Consider the following 18,100-nt stretch of genomic DNA (forward strand, 5'->3'; position numbering starts at 1 on the left):
AGGGGGCGTTTCCAAAACTGGTCTTTACCTTTAAACCTAAACCCAATCCTCAATAACCCTAACCCTGTTTCTGTGACGAAATAAATCTGGTAATTTTTTTTCGCCGGGAGTATAAACTATGTCAAAGCAACCGCTGAAATCCGTTTCACCAAAGGCTTAGCCAGGAGACACAAGGAGGTCGTGCCCCTCCCCTGTTCATCCGCTTAGAAACTGGCCAACCATGAAACTTTGGGTTCAAGACCGGACCCCTGCTCTACATCCCTCGCCAAGCGTGTGTAAATATGCGACTCCGTGGTTTACGTGTCAACCCTCCCCCCTCCTCTCCCCAACCTCCCACCGTCTGTGCACCTCCACCCCCTCCCTGACCAACAAGTCTGGATACGTCAGTGCCTCTCACCTGAATTCGACTGGGGATCGTAGCGCTCCACTCTCAGCGTATAGTTGCTCCTCTCGTCGCTGATCGAGAAGACCCTGTACCGTGCGAATCTCTCCTGCTGCTGGAAGTCACCGAGATCGACCCGTAGTTCGTGCGGTCCCTGCATGGCGAGCTTGCGAATCCATTCGTTGCCGAGCCAGAACTCCCCCTCGAGGAAACCGAAACCGTTCTTGTACTCCTCCCAGTCGCGGAGGAAGTTGAGTCGGCCGTCGATACGCCGCTGGATGACCTGAGAGGGCATAACGGATTTGTTTTTTTTTGTTGGATCCAAACCATTTATAGCAATAGTACAGTAGTTTGATTTAAGTTATACCTTTACCAGAACCCGATTAATTTCACTCTTCAAACCACCTAATTATTTCTTTTATACGGCCCCTCTGCAACATCTCAGGTTTTTACCGGCCATCCGCCACTGTCTCAAACGTTATCACAGCCAACATCTTTCCTTCCGTACCCGTTCCATAGCTGCTTAAAGGAAAAACTCACAAATAAACAAATTCTTTACATTTAACAGAACTCAACCTTCTCTTTTACCCGTTAAATCACATCCCCTCTATACGACCCCGCTACGATCTCTCAAGTTCTTACCGTCCACCTATCACCGTGTTTGATCGCAGTAAACATTCTTCCTCCCACACTTGCTGACCATGCTCGTTACTTATAGATGTTATAAGAATGAAATAGCTCACAAACAATTTATTTTTAAAACCTTTATCAGAACGCAACCTACGACCCCGCTACGATCTCTCAAGTTCTTACCGTCCACCTATCACCGGCTCGTGTTTGATCGCAGTTAACATTCTTCCTCCCACACTTGCTGACCACGCTCGTTACTTATAGATGTTATAAGAATGAAATAGCTCACAAACAATGTATTTTTTAAAACCTTTATCAGAACCCAACCGAAGACCCCGCTACGATCTCTCAAGTTCTTACCGTCCATCCGCCACCATCTCGTGTCTGGTCGCAGTAAACATCCCTCTTCCCACACTCGTTGACCGATGAAACATAGATGGTATAGACTCCACTACGTACTCCACCGAACTCACGGATATCCAGGCAGTGCTTAGGCATCGGGAGAGGGGCTGTAACAAAAGAAAGGTGAAATGTGTTGTTGGTGAATGTCTATTTGGTACTTGCATACCAATAAGAAGGAAAGGGCATCTTAATATTGTTGTACTTCACTTAAAACGACATTAACCAGGACTCTTAACATTTAATCAGCAGGGTCTAGGGCCCAGACATTTATATTGTCGTATCCAACATAGGATGGAGCCGGGGTACGTCCCAAAGCTTGAAGGCCCTGCAATGAACTTTATATATTTTTTTTTATTAACGCTTAAACCCAGAAATACATTTGCAAATTGTACCAATAAATGTATTATTCATGTTATTAGACAGAGAGAGTGAGAGAGGGAGGGGGAAGAGAGAGTGAGAGAGGGAGGGGAAGAGAGAGAGAGAGAGAGAGAGTGGGATGGGGGAGGGGTTGAGTGAGGTAGATATAGGGGAGCAGGCGCGTACGCAGGGTTTTTTCGAGGGGGGGGGGGTGGTTTAAAAGTTGAAAATCACGCCGAAAATTTCGCAGTGACTCAGCCGGCCGCTGAATAAGCGGGTGGGGGGGGGGGGGGGGGGGTTTGGTCACCCATTACCACAATTTTTTGTTTTAAATATTATTTAGAAAACAACAACAAACAAACAAAACACGGGGGGGGGGGGTCCTCCCAAAAACACACATTAAGAAAGTTAAAGGGGGAGGGGGTTCAACCCCCCCCCCTCCCCCCTGCGTACGCGCCTGTAGGGGAGTAGACTCTCCTTTTTCAGTCAAATCCTAATATATTACGAAACTCCATCGGATGTGTGTCCTAAATGAAAACGAAAACAAGATAGCTTTGGGAGTCCAATAAGTTTCATCTTTCCTTGGCGCTACGAGGCTAATTTCAAACGAGGCGGAAGGGGGAAAAGGGTGACGACGACATTGACAACGTTGGTTACAAGAACTAAAATAAGGAGAATAATTATACAAGAAAAAATAAGGATGGTGACCTTGGCGAATCATGATATCAACTCATCAACGATAAATTCCCCACGGTCACGGTATGATCGGTCTGCTACCGATCAGTCACCATGTCGTCTGCTTCAGGACTAGACGACTCTGTCAGCGCGGGAAAACAAGACTCTCCCTTCCGTATCCTGTTTAGTAAAAATACATCTGTCCTCCGTGCAAAGGGCATGGCTCACTTGATAGCCATGTATAGATCGGATATCTTTTTTCTCGACGTTGACGGATTGGGAGAGAAAAATCAACGCATTCATTTCCGCCGATACGTCTGATTTAAGACAGCTAGTGACGGGTGTCTATTTTTATACTTAGGAATTACTTTGTTGCGATGGTCAGTTGATAAGGAAATTTCAGATGCGATATATTATAATGGTAGATAATAAAACACTTTCAAATCTCAGTCCGACAGTCATCTTTTGACCTATTGCTGTTATGCCACTTGTAGAAGAAGCAGCTTTTGCCTGATCTAAGACTGCGTCAATGACTCGTGCAGTCCAGTTTGACGGCTTTGGGACAGCAATATTGTTCCAAAAAAAAAAACTCAAAATGAGAAATCATTTTCCTTACATAGGACTGCGTCAGTGATTGTTGCGTCTCTAACGCGTGATGGGAGAGTGTTATCGTAAAATAGGTGAATGGATAATCATGAAAATGAACAGAGCAATAGTGTTTTGAATTACCGGCGTATAACCTGATTGCCTTCACTGCATGTATTAACAAAATCGAAATGTTGCTTATGGGAATTATTCCCTGTTGCACACGAGGGGTTACTTTGCTGACCTATATTGCTACGTCAGCGATTAGTGCCGTCTTTGATGTGCCGGTAGGGCGCTTTAGGCAAAGACGACGGGAGAAATCACTCAACCGAGATCGTCCTGTACTATGCTCCCGTCTTCATTTGTAACCTGTATATAGAGTGCTTTTACAAACACGACGGAAGACAAAGACGAGGGTAACCGAGCAAATTAATCAATCTGCACATGTGCGAACCTGAATTTTCTCCGTCTTGTTGATTTTCACTACCGTTCTCAGCCATAATTGCGTTCGTTCCCTAAAAGTGTGGTACGGTATGTCACTGAAACAGCTCCCGTAGGATTTTTGTGTCAAAGTTGATTTTTTTTTTGGTTGCATTTTTGGATTCGTTGGGGTCCAAACTATCAGAAATTGATGGGGTTCAAATTTTCCCGAAGACACCAAATTTCCCTATTGCGCTTTATAAGCCATTTTGGCGCCCAATTGACCCCCAGGAAATGAAGGAGAGGTCTGAAAATTTAAACCCCATCATTTTTGGCCAATTGGGACTCTTTTGAAGCCAAAACAGCAACAACAAAAAAATCAACTTTGGCAAAAAAGTCCTACGGGATTACATACCATACCGCACTATAAACGCGACGTAAGAGTTGTTTCGCCGTACAATAGACCATTTTCGTAATGTAACCAAATGTAATGCATAAGTCCTTGTGAAGTGCCTCAATACAAATTATTTTATTCACCTGATAAGAATAATAGTATTTCAATGGAACTGCATACATTATTTGATCTCGGTTGAGTGAATTCTCACGTCCTCTTTGCCTTCCGTCTCGTTACTAAAGCGCCCTAGTGTGAAAGTGAGCACGTGATCAAAGTGAATGCAACATGGACGCTGCAAAAATCGCGTTGCATTTCTGACGCTTGCACTGATTACCTTCATGCAATGACGCAATAAGCCATTTCTTAAATACTATCTGCGCATGGGCAGATTACCTTCATGGGTTTGATTGGCTCAAGTAATGACGCAATAAGCCATTTCGTAAATACTATCTGCGCATGGGCAGATAAAAGTCATTTGTGATAAAATTGTAAAACCCACCGTGATGAATACGTGCTCACGTTATGTAATCATTATTCATGACATTGTGTGCACCTACGGTACATTCTATGATACAAGATGGCAAACAAAAGCTTTTCATGAAGCACATACATGACTTTGGCATTGATTATTCCAAAATACACAAAGTGGGACTTCTCCATGAGTAGAAGATCTGTGGAGATTTGGAGTCATTTGACCCATGTGCTATCTACGAAATGGTCTATTGAAATCACAAAACAAACATGTGATACAATTGGATACGTACTTTCAAATAGTCTTCTGTTGTTAGTGTGACTGAGGGAGAAGGCCAACACTTGTGCGTGCAAAATTTTGATCATGTCGATATTGAATTAAGTTTTGTTAATTTTCTTCCTCCCTTGTGCCTCTCGAAGGAAATTTTGATAATCCAAACATGGTTTTGATTTTTGCTGATTCCGGAGTTTTCAACTGTAGCCGCATTAAAATTCAGATTTACCTGACGAACGGTCTTCCTACAACGAGCTCGTCAAGTTCAGGAAAGGGGGGGGGGGGGGGGGGATTCATCGAAAAGTTCTGAAAAATTTAACATTAGTCACTGCAAAAATCTTTGACGTGATCATTATAACAGACTCAGAACCGTTTTAGCGATCAATTACAAGAAAAACGACTCTTTACTGGAATCAAATTACACCTTTTCCGTTAGGAATTCATAAACATGATTGAAATACTTATGAATTTTTGAAATTTGTATTTGACATACAAATCTCATATCTTTATGACGAAATATGGTTGAAGATTCAGAAACTATCTTACTCCCCTGATCTTTTGTTTTATGTTATTTTTTCCAAATTATCAAAGACCAAAGTTTCTTCTCTTCATCACAAGAATAAGGGGCGACGGGGCGGGGGGGGGGGGGGTCACATACAATTCGGTAGTAGTTGAACCATTGAGGCAGGTGCTTAATACATCATAAACCGATGAATTAACCATTCACAATAATGTAATTTAACTCTTTGAGATGTTTTTATGCTCGTCATACAAGGCCCATTTGCTGGAATAATGAATCCAGGGCATTTCTGCATTGCTTACTGCTCGAATCGTATCGATGCGTACTAGCACCATTCCTAAATAAATCATAATTTACACAATAGTATCATGTTTTAAGATGACATTTCATTTTCGATATGTTTCATGGAAAAACAACAACATTTACTCAAAAGCTCCTCGACTTCCAGCCTTCTAACAACCAAATCCACACAAATGCTATTCAGCTTTATGGCAAGCACACGCTATCTTCAATCGCAAAACATCCGCGGTTTTCTCTCTCTCAGTTTCTCTGCCATCTTTCAGCTGTTCTATAAATGCAACAATTTCTTATCGCTTTATTTTTGTATCCGATCTGCTAGTAAGCACGTCTTTCTTCCGCGCTTACTCATACGGAGTCTTCTCTTTCTGTCCTTAAAGGTATACATCAGATATCCCATTTATATTCATAATTCCGTTTGCATTCATGATTATACAGTCGTACTGGATGATAATTTTGCTAGTGGGCTTACGCCCTTTGCTCAAATACAAACTTCTACTTTTAAAATTGTGGAGAGTAGGCGAGGCGACCGAGCACTAATTATTGTTTACATCCTATTACAGTAGTAGTAGGGTAGTCTACCTGTAATTTTGACATCTTGCCTAACATTTTATTAATACAAAATTACATTTTCCCCTGAAAAGTGTCAGATTTCACTCACAATTGGACATGTGGTATTCGGGCATGAGACGATTGCCGCCTCCCCCTCCTCCACCGGCCACTCTCCGTCAACATACCGCATGCTTTTCGCTGCCAAATTAATAATGTAAGGTGGATTTTGCTGGAATATTAGTAGTTAAAAAATCATAAAGGCTGCAGTCCCGTACACTCCAAATCTAGTATGTTCACATGTATGTTCAAAACAAAAAGAGATGGTTCTTAACACAAGTAAATGAGAGAACATTTATGTGGAATATTTTTGTATTCAGACAATGAAAGTAAATAGAATGATTCTTTCAAAAGAAGTATGGGTTGCGAACGGGATGAGAATATCTTCTTGGCAGAGATCATCTTTTTTATTTCTATTTTCAGACAAGCCGTGTCTAGCGATGACGGACATCTTCCTTATCTATCCCTAAAGCCCTGGATGACATTTGACCCCTCTAAATTCTGACTTCCGGCTGGGGGCGATCGAATCTCCCTAGTGAGTTTTGTTCGATATCTTTTTTGTTAACTTCTTGCATGATCATTTATTAATATAATTGTGGTTGGTATTGAAACCAATCTGTTTCTAAATGTGATTTAACGATCGTTCAAGGTATTGTAATCATCGAAAAAGTCTGATTTATTTCTGATCGTAAGTATATAAGAAAGCAACTCTCATGCCTTGTATAAGTAACTTATTCTGAGGGGGGGGGGGGTATATATTTTTACGAAAGAATTCAATATTTTGACTGGACCGGATCTACCCGAGGCACACAAGTCACTTATGATAAAAATAGAAAAGATACAACTATTACAAAGTTAAGAGTTGATGTTTGAAACTCTGAGAAATTAATGTAAAAAAAAAAAAAAAAAAAAAAAAAAAAAAAAAAAAAAAAAAAAAAAAATCAATTTTAAGAAGAATAATTAAATGATGATATAATGGCAATAACTTGTAAGTGGACGAGAACGGACTTATCACGTTGATTACATGCTCTTGTGCGAAATAAAATGTATTTTGAAAAAACCAAAATAAATCAACAAATAGTATTCACATGATTAAAGAACAAAACCTAGGGGTGTTGGTGCAATGACGGAGAGGAACGCCAATACACCTAGACACCGACAATTCTCTCTGGTGACCCTCCCCTTCCTCACCTCAAGTCCAATAATACAATCATTAAGAACCCAAACACATTTCATGTTTTATACAATTCGCTTGTAATTTCGGAATGACTCACATAATCCTGTGGCATTAGCCTATAACGACCGCAGACACTTTAATTCGCAGACGAGATGATACACGAAAATCCTTCAAGCTTGTTTCGAGCTCGTTGACATTTAAAAACTACGCTACATGTTGACTGGGTGCAGGAAAAGGGCGGGAAAAACATATTACCGTCTGCTTAACACTGGCACAGACGTGAATGTATAATTGCATTGTTTATAAATGCACTTAGCATTTATATAAGCAAACCTGACAACTATCAAAAGATAATGATTTTTACTTTATATATTAAGGAATCATTTCGCTCATTTATTTTTGCAATAACGGTGATACGTAGATTATTCGTACCCCTTTTATAAGGTAACCATTAATTCATAGACAACGATTTTACGAACATTACAATGACGTATAACAAACATTATTTCTATAGGATTGTCCTTGTGCATGTTGAAATGAAGTCTGATAGCCTTTGCGATCACATTCACGGAGCAATACATTCATTGCAGTTAGAAGAGTAGTTTAAAAGATTTTAAAGGTTACTAAAGAAACATCGTAGGATTCGTAGCCACTCATAACCTATTTGGGTTGACTTGTCAGTTTTCACCATATGATACAGTTATTGACTGGCAGGGGGTGTAATATAACATTATTTGGACCGCTGAAGGGAGTTATATTTCCCAAGTGGTTATATTTTCCCGAGGGGAAATATAACTCCCTTCAGGTCCAAAGAATGTTATATACACCCTGCCAGTCAATAACTGTTATATTAGATAGCCTTGGTTTTTTTTTTTGTGTGTGTGTGTGGGGGGGGGGGGGGTTGCCCGAAATTTTTAATTTTTTTCGGGGACAATCAAAATTACGGAAAAATAATCTGTCGAGATAGAGTTCAAGAAAACCTTACACAACAAAAAATTATAAAATTTTTTTTGGGAAGAAAAAAAAAAATTCTTACCCAAAAAAGCATTTTTTGGAGAAAAAAAAAATACCCCCCAAAAAATTACCCGAAAAAGCATTTTTGGGGAAAAAAAGAAATGTGGAAAATTCATGGAAAAAAAATGTCACTAGCCGGTAAAATATAACCAACCAGGAAAATATAACCAACCAGGAAAATGTAACAATTTGGATCCTCGCAATTGATATCACGTGACGAATCACATCTCGGTATCTGTCTAAGCTATCTAATAATATTCATAATTTGCTGTATCTTTGAATCATCAGATTAGATCCACAATCTGACTGATTTCATCTTCACGCTTGCCCTTGAAATATCTGAAAATATACACACACCAATATTTTGGTTTCGTAACAGCACTTCCTACCTTTTGTGGCATTGCATGGAATCTCAGAAAAAAAGGCGAGCTCTCTAGTGAGAGGAACTTTGCTTCCCCCAGACATTTTTTAACCCCGACCTTCAACCCCTCTCTGGGGATATCGATCCAGGGTAGCGATCATCCGATAGCAGGAGCTGTCCGGTGTTAAGGGAAGGGTAAAAGGGAGCACCCTTAAAGGCGTAGCCATATATAGATTCCAGATGTCTGGTGCCCTTTTAACTACTGTACTATGATGACTTTGTTGCCAAGGGCGTCGACCCATGTCCAAGATTAGGGAGGTTTATACACACAATAATCGGAAACATTCAAGTTCTAATAAAACACAACGTCCCATGATAATCATTTGGCGGATACTGGGGATGTAAGGGGCACAGCTTCGCTGACCGGGGCTGTTGTCTTACCCGAATATAACATTTACAGCAAGCAAAAATAAGGGCTAGCAAATTACATAGAGCTTTTTTCTCTCAGACCCCGATATCCCTATGTGGCTGCATATCCTTTTTTCATTTGTAACGTTTTAATGTAGGAAATCACGTCATGGTTATTTCAAAGAGTTTGTTATTTCAATTAGGCTATACCTAGCTGCAGAATATGAGATGATGGGTTCCCCCCAGAAAATCCCATGGAGCTTCACCCCTCCACCCCCTCCCCCTCCACTCCATCCCGCCTCGTGAGTCAACGTGAGGGTAAAACTTGCTTCATCACCTCCTTTGTCCGTTGTCATTCTCTTGGCTGATATTATTATACCCATGACTAATAATACAATTGAATGGATGAATGTAACGGGGAAATAGGGGCAAAACTATAATCGGATAGAAGTGTATCTACACGTTCTCTGACGTCAATAAGCATTCCGTATTCTTCATTGCAACATACTCGCAAACACCTTATAAGAACCATGGCAAACAAGTACGGGTAGTGAAAATGTAATACAAATATTGCTAAGTACCTAAATATTGTTTATTTTTTCTTCATAATAAGTTTCTATTTAATCAAATTACGTAATTTCATATACACAAGACTATACTATTGTTATAACCTCCGGAGCCTATGACCTACAAGCACTGCTTCCTCTCTTGAGGCTCCATCATATTTTTTCCTTTATATAAGTTAGTCTTATGTATTATTCTTTTTGTTTGTAGAAACGCATCCTAAAATGAGTTCAAAATGTAACATGCTAAATGTAATGATGTACTATACAACATGTGAGAAATATGAAAATAAACTGAAACTGAAACTGAAACTGAAACTCTAGAGTCTGTTTGCAATGGTTGTAAATGATATCGTTTAAAAATATATAAAACAAGTAAAAGATAATAATAAAAAACGTTTAGGGGAATTAAAGAAAAAAAGAGAGATATTCAAATGATGATGGGTGATGGCAGTCAGTTAATGGTAATTTTGATTGCTGCTGAAGATCCATTACACGCAAACCAGACAGAAAATGGTAGCCTATCCTTGAGATGACGATTATAATAATAATAATAATAATAATAATACTAATAATAACGTTTTATTTACCCCGGCTAGCCACTTCAGTTATGAAACTGCTCTTCCAGCGGGCCCTGCATATTATGTTATTACTACCCTTCTCCAATCTAATATGTTGAGCGCCTAGCTAGAAGGCAGAATGTCCCATTGTTATAAGTCTTTGGTATGACTCGGCCGGGGTTCGAACCCACGACCTCCCGTTCATGAGGCGGACGCTCTAACCACTGAGCCACCATACCCGGTGGAAAACAAGGGGGATAGAAGAGGGGGAAGAGGTACTCGTTAGATTGAGACGGCCAACTAAGAAGAGAAACAAAAACAGGACATACAAGATGGACAAACGCACAAACAAATCAGAAAAAAAAACTTATTGGATCACTATTTATCTCACACTACAAAATTGCAACGTGAGATAAAGACATTGACTACTTACTGGTGCCCGTATGTCCTCCGTATAGGTTTCTATCGCAACAGGTTGTCCTCGGTTGAACGGGTTGGACCGGTGGGGCGAACGGTGCGAACGGGGCGAAGGGGTCTACCGGTCTTGCCGGACCCATCGGGCCCCTCGGGTATCCAGGGATGGGTTGCTGGGGTCGCTGAGGTCCCTGGGGGCGCTGGGGTAGTTGGGGCTGCTGGGGCCGCTGCCTCCATTGGCCCCGAACTAGCACCAAACACAAGGAAAGGATGACAATCTTGAGCTCCATGGCTGGCTAAAAAAACAAGAGTCCTCTATTGCAGTCGTGTTATAGACCGATGAGTACAACACGTTAGTGCTCACCAAGATTTTTTTGAGAAAAATATGAAATACAGCTTTCGCGAGTGATCACTTGATGTGTTAAATCCAAAATCCAGTACGTGGGGTTGAGGTTCTTAACTCGGCCCGAGCAGAGAGAGGCCAAGGGTGAATAGAGCTATGAGCTGTTGAAAGTTGCCAAGTTTTTCCTCTTACTCCTGTTTCTGAAAGGATATGGGATGCGATCAGGTTCTAGAGTTAGCCTCAAATGACAGGCGTTTAGCAACGTTAACGCTGTTTACTTTTTTCTTCTTCAAGTAATGGGAATGAACCAAGCATTGCATTTTTCCTGTTTCACTCGGAAACGATAAGACCAAATGAGAAATCATGTATGCTTTAAAAATAGTTTTGAAACGGATGACAACGGAAAGAATTGGAAGCAAAGGAAAACAAGTTGTGCTTCTTCCAAATCAATCGCAAGTTTGCAGTCTCCTAGCTCTTATGTGCATAGTTGCGATTAATATCAATGGCAACTGAGAAAACAAGTTGGAAGATCCTAAAAGTTGCAAGATAAAAGTGAAGAAACTGGGTGAGTTGAGGGGAAGCTAAGCTGAAGCCGTCGTGACGGCAAGTGAAGGAATTAGAGTGTTTCGACAAAGAGAAGATATCAACACGTGTCTACTTATATTTAATCAGCAAAGATCTAACAAGTATTAAGAAAACGTTGGGAAAAAACATAGATGACGACAAAGGAATATGGTTTGTTGTCCCCTCTCAGTTGTTCACTACACTTTAGGATTATAAAAACATATACCAGCTCCAAATTATATAATAATAATAATAATATTTATTTTTTATATAGCGCTTAATACAAATGTCTCTAAGCGCTTTACAAATATACTATTACCCCGGTCATTGGATTCAGTGCTTGCCCGCGCACACTGTATGAGTAGGCCCTATCCTGATATCATTTAGTGCAATCAAATCAGATAAACTTGATGAGACTTTGGGAGTGGGTATGGACTTTTAAAAACTGTACATGACATTCAAAGGAAATGCTTAAACTGGGAAACATTTTTTTTTATACAAAAACGTGTGGTCGGATACATCAGCTATTAATCACATCCCCTTACACAAAAACGTCTGTTCACAAAGTCTAAGAAGTTTTGAGCGAGTGTATGACGTTAAACGGATGAAAACTAACTCGTTCCAGAGATGCACCCCAAAACTAGGTCAATTCGATTATTTCGACAAGTATTCATCAAATACTTGTCAAACTCTGCTTGTTGCTGTCATCTCTCTCTCTCTCTCTCTCTCTCTCCCACACACACTTTCTTTCTCTCTCTCTCTCTCTCTCTCTCTTTTCTCTCTCCCTCTTGGGGGTCATCTTCTTTCGCCAGGGGCGGCGGAGCGTATTTCAAAGTGGGGGGTGCACCAGCAAAAAAGAGCACTTTCTGGAAAAAAAGACCCTTCATAGGCTAGTCTCAAAGCAAAACAATTCTGTTATACATGGATATGAACCCCTTAATTGTATTCAAGATACTACTTCAGCACCATATTTTGCAGTTGTGTTTGATTGTCTGGAGGTGTATTCGCAAGGAGGGGAAGTTAGCGAGTCAAAAAAAATGTGACCGATTTGATCTTCTCATTTAAATGAAATCACCAATTCTGATGGGGTTTTAAACACAATATCATTATGAAAGAATGAAATGACCTTTAAATATTGTTACTTAAAGGGGAAGTCGACCCTGATGTTAAGTTGGTTTTAATAGAAGCAGACAATCAGAGGTGAAAAGGGGCACTTCTCACACCTATAACAGGGGCACTCTTTACAGATGAAAAGGGACAGATTTGAATAGAGGCACTTATGAGAATGGAAAAGGGGGCCATTATTAGAAAGAAACATAGGGACTTCCCCACCAGGGAGTGCCTCCTCACTTAGTAATTTCCATTTTATTAATAGTTTTTGATCTAAATACTCTTCATCGATATCGGGGCATAGATGCCAACTCGTGCCTACTGGACGACCAAAGCTTTATTACTGATGGCGCTACCCTGTGAACTGATGAACGAAATCACCAAGCACATCAAGAACAGTTATAACTGAATCAACTCATAGTCAATCTCCTCTCAAAATAATGATCGTGATTGGACTCAATTATTGTGAAGAAGTGATTTTTCACTCTAGAAAATATGAAGTAGATTAATGCCCGAATGATGTCATCCCACACACTTCTTTCCATTTCAATGTTCCAAGGATATTGCGATATCGTGATTGTGAAGTTATCGTATTGTCTTGGTTGTTGTTATTGTTGTTGCTGTTGTTGTTGCTTTTTTGTTTCGGAATTTTTTGGTTTCGAATAGTAATTACGCAATAATGATGATTTTTTGGACCCTCCAACAGGCCATTTATTGAAAATCAATCTCAAGATAATATATTTGAACACATGTTCCAATGAATATCATATAATATTTCAGAATAAGATATACATAAAGAATATCATCCATAATATTGTATATACAGAACATACATGTAGATTAGGGAAAGAAAAATAAATAAATAAGAATGCAACATCATGACTGAAAATGATGTGGGAAATTCAATATACTCCTATTAAACGATCAACATCCTCTAAAAATTTATCCATTTTTTATCGAATTTGTCAGTTTTGTTAGCAAATATACTAACTTGCCTCTCATTTGTGTAACTATTCTTGATATATTTTTTATTGTCCGAAAGGACGGTACAAACTTTTGTATTCGAGAAAATATAATTGTTGTTTAGTCCAAATTATTATACAGTTTAAAGCATCATTTCTTTTTTCAATGAAACCTAACAAAAGTAACAAAACATTTATTAAGGACAGTTTTATTCTACAGCGTGTTACAATAGTTAACCAGTCAGTCAAACAACTCCAAATCAATAATAATGATAACTTGGTCTTATTTGCCCATACTCCTGCCAGAGCCATGCACCCAAGATGACCTGGAAGCCGTGAATTGCCACGCCAAAGCCTGTGTGGACCACTGGACGGGACTTGTGTAGTGACTCGATAAGAAGAAGACCCATGGTAGTGACATCAGCATATTATAATTACTGCTTTTCCATCGGGCCCTACAATATTGCCCCAGCACAAGTTAGACCCATGTTATACACCTGGGTCGAAACGGACAGTGGCAAAACAATAGTTCGAGGATGTAGGCATCGAGTGAGGATAGTACACAGGACCGCTATATTCATGCCATCTTAAGGGCGGGTCTGTTTGTTATCGTTCTCGTTATTGTATTTTGGTTAGGCCTACACACAACACAAATCTTGAATCGTCCTTTAGGTGCCAAAACATATGGGTTGGTCGGTCGGATGTTCTTTTTTTTTTTGCTCCCTCTTTAGGCTAATATTTCTTAGTTTTGAAAGCTTTAATACATATTCTTTTTGAATTCATTAAACATTTTTTCTTCTAAAAAACGGTTAATTTTTTTTTTTTTTTTTAAAGCCGACCGTAGATTTCAAAATTGTGGGTCGGTCGCAAAGGGCATCTTTTTTTAGGCCATATCATAATCATTATTATAATTATTATTGTCGTTATTGTTTTAATCATTATTATCATTATTAATGTAATGACACTTCTTCAATGTTCATTATGAGTATTTTCATCAAATCCGACTCCCACAATATTTTATATTTTGCCAAATAACACTCCCTCTTCCATAAAAATGCTTGTCCTTTGCATGATGTCTCCCACACTAACCGATTCAATGGGATGTCTTGAAATATGTCTGAATCATTTCTGATTCTCTTCAAGAAAAGCGTCCCGTTAATCTGGCTTGATAGCACTGTTTGTTAATAATAATCATCCTGGTTTATGGATGATCTCATACAGGCATTAACGTTGATTCTGACACAGATACAACCAGTGATGATAGGTGGAATATTCTGACTCTCTCAAATACGACTGTCATCCAGCAGTGTAGCTAAATTTTGAAAAACAATTTAATTTTTTTTTTTTTTTTTGGGGGGGGGGGGGGGAGGAGGAGTATGGTAGAAAAGGGTCTTTACAAGTCCTCTGATAATCTTTTCTTCTTCTTCAAGCGGGATTCAGAAAAGATTCTTCCATTGAAATGAGAATAAGGTCATTAAATATTTTAATTTCCGACAGGGATTGAAAATTTGCGAATATGCCATGAACAAGTGTAATTTGACGACTGAATATTGAATGGCATGGCACACCGCCGCGCCGACCCCTGCCCCTATTTGGCGACGCCCTTACTAATTTCGCGTGAATGAATGGCGATCGCTTTCCTCCGTTATGCATGTATAATTCGTCGTTCAGAAAGAAAAAGAACGTAAGCACAAGAATAAACATTAAACGCAAAGAACACACGGACAATTCGGAATTGTATCAGAAATAAAAGATAAAAACGGATAAAAGAAACTACATGTATTTCCAAACTGACTGTAATCCTATGATTTGTTGCTTTGGCACATGTATCTGGAGAGAGAGAGAGAGAGAGAGAGAGAGAAAGAGAATTGGGGGGGGGGGGGGGGAGAGGGGGATTATTGCGGGGGTCATAGTAATATTCCATCCACCGTTTTTCACCCCCTGCAATTGATTATTCATGACGTCATTCTAGATTCATTTAATTTTTATCACCTTTTCCTGGCTAGACAAAACACAACCGAAACGATTATTTTGAGAATAAAAACCTTTGCCAAATGGAATGTTGAGGGCCTCTTTCTTCTTTAGTTCCTTTTGTTTACGAATATAAACCAGTTGCATTGTGTATTTACATATTTAACAAATTACCGAAAGTGAATTAGATGCCCATGGATGTATGTACAATGTCATAATGGCAATTACAACCTTGCAAAATAAAATGCTTTTGTCAAAGTCCATTTAAATTTTCTTTGTCTTCTTCTTCTTTTTCTTCCTCTTCTTTTTCTATTTCTTCTTCTTCTGCTTCTTCTTCTTCTTTATTCCTCCTCCTCTTCTACTCATTCTTCTTCTTCTTCTTCTTCTTCTTCTTCTTCTTCTTCTTCTTCTTCTTCTCCTCCAACTTCTTTTGTTTTTTCAGTTTATGACAGCAACCACTTTCTTTAATAAGCGCAACTATATACCAAGTATTCCATCATCATCTCCATGGAAGAAACAAAGATCATTATATCGTGAAGATAACATTTCAAATGTATCTATTGAAGAGATGAAATGATATGAAAACAATTACTAAATCGATACGAAACTCCTTGGATTATACAACTCAACAATCGAGATTATTTATACCCAAAGCCATGTCCACAATTACATGCAAAGTCTATTATCCCCCGGAGTCTACCGTTTTGGTTTTTGCGGGAAGTAATCTAAATTTCTTCAAGATGTAAGTGATGTGTTAACCTTCCCGGGAATTTCCGATCTGAAGATCTATTTCCATCTCAAGCCCCAGACCAGATGGAGCTGTACAGGGTGTGTCAACAAAAGTAAATCTCGGGATTTCATGGTGTATCGGAATATCAAAGGACACCATCATAAACCTAACAATATGTTGTGAAAATATCATGCATAGTTTTGTTGACGGTCGATAATTTTCTGGAATGCCTTCATACGATGATCTTTTTTTATGAACCGTTTAATAAAGCGAAAACCGCGTCCATCATTACATTGACATCGTTACTCATTTATTTCGATTTTACAATGCCCTGTGCCGTGTCTATCGGGAATCAAAAAGCCTAATTCACTTGATATGGATTGAAAAATACTTTTGCCTACATCTTTCAAGTTGCTATCTTTTAATAATCAGTTTTAAGGTACTTTTTAATGGTGCTTACACGAGTTTAATCACTACAAAGACATTGCGTAATCGAAATGTGAGCTGGAAAAGGGAGTTGGTGATGGAGTGAGAGAGAGAAAGAGAAAGATAGACTGAGAGAGGGGGAGGAGGGGAGACAAAGAGAGAGAGGGGGATGGGAGAAACAAGAAAAGAGAGAGACGGGTAAGAGAGAGAAGTCAGAGGGCGAGAGGGGCGAAGAAGGTGAAGGCCGAGAAAGATGAAATAGAAAAGAGAGAGAGGAGATGTAAAGAGAGAGAGAGAGAGAGAGAGAGAGAGGAGGGGGAGGGGGGGGGGGGAGAAGAAGAATAAAAACATGTGAGGAGAATGAAAGAAAGATGATCACTACAATATAAGATTCACGGATTAACGGAAATAACGTAAACAGAATCGTGGCCATAAATGCTTAACGAAAACCCCCCCAAATAAAATAAAGTGTTTGAGAAACTTTCGAGCCAGTCCTACTATTATAAGGTTTTTGGAGTGACCGAAAAGACGAATAAGTGAAAGATGATACGGAAATGATGAAAAGGAAAGGCAATGATACAAAGAGGTACACAGTTATAAAGTTACAACAAATTAGAAGAAAAAGGGTGTTTAAACAAAATATACTAAGGCCATTAAAACAAATATTCATGTCTCCTCCTTCCCATTTTTCAAAAAAACAGGACGCTAAACATGTTTTTTTTTAATAATTTGGCCTAACAAGACATTGTGTGAAGAGGAATGAGATAAAGGCAATTGCGTTCTTGCCAAGTAATAGGTGGCGCTATGCAACGTTGGAAGCGGTCAAGATTGAGATTATTTTAACCCATTTTTTTTTGTATTACTATTATTATTATTATTATTATTATTATTTTTTTTTTTTTTTTTTTTTTTTTTTTGGGGGGGGGGGGGGTAGATTTATATAAATCGCATTGACTTTAAAGTTTCCCTTTAATCTTAACTACCATGTTTATGTTTTTCGGTGTATGAAAAAATGTAATAAAGTAAAATAGCAAAGTCAAACATTCATCATCATACCAATAAGTAAATTACGCATTCAACCATAAATCACGATTTCACAAAACTTCTCACACACTGTTGTAATATATGGGACATTATGAAGACAGAAGGAAACTAAACATATTCTGCTCAAGTGAGGGAGGCTACAAGACGACTTTAAATCAACTGATTCTGGGTTTTTATTATACAATTTTGAAAAAATCTTTTATTTGCTATTTACAAATTTTAAACCCATGGATAGAAATCTATAACTTGATATCGACAATCTATTCCTTTGGCCACTAGGCAATCTAGACTTTACCACTTGACAAACAGTTCAATTTGTCAACTTCTACTTCTCCCATTAAAGTATTTTGCGTTATTATTATCTTCTTCCTTTCTGTTTTTAAAGCAACAAGCACGAATCGATATTTTCGTTCAATCGCTGCAGAGTTATGATGATA

General features: G+C 38.9%; 1 protein-coding gene across 1 annotated transcript; it reads right to left on the minus strand.

Annotated features, from left to right (window-relative positions):
• Positions 1 to 383: 383 nt before the first annotated feature.
• Positions 384 to 11,012, minus strand: LOC583514 (ficolin-2-like). Its single transcript, XM_030989869.1, has 3 exons — positions 10,533 to 11,012; positions 1,373 to 1,521; positions 384 to 665 (listed from the first exon to the last, which is right to left on the minus strand). Exons 1-3 carry the CDS (start codon positions 10,801 to 10,803, stop codon positions 384 to 386), a joined length of 702 nt encoding a protein of 233 aa, XP_030845729.1. The 5' UTR covers positions 10,804 to 11,012.
• Positions 11,013 to 18,100: the final 7,088 nt, after the last annotated feature.

The sequence above is a fragment of the Strongylocentrotus purpuratus genome, unplaced genomic scaffold (genome assembly GCF_000002235.5).
Source record: "Strongylocentrotus purpuratus isolate Spur 01 unplaced genomic scaffold, Spur_5.0 spur5_scaffold_19, whole genome shotgun sequence".
Taxonomy (NCBI): Eukaryota; Metazoa; Echinodermata; class Echinoidea; order Camarodonta; family Strongylocentrotidae; genus Strongylocentrotus; species Strongylocentrotus purpuratus.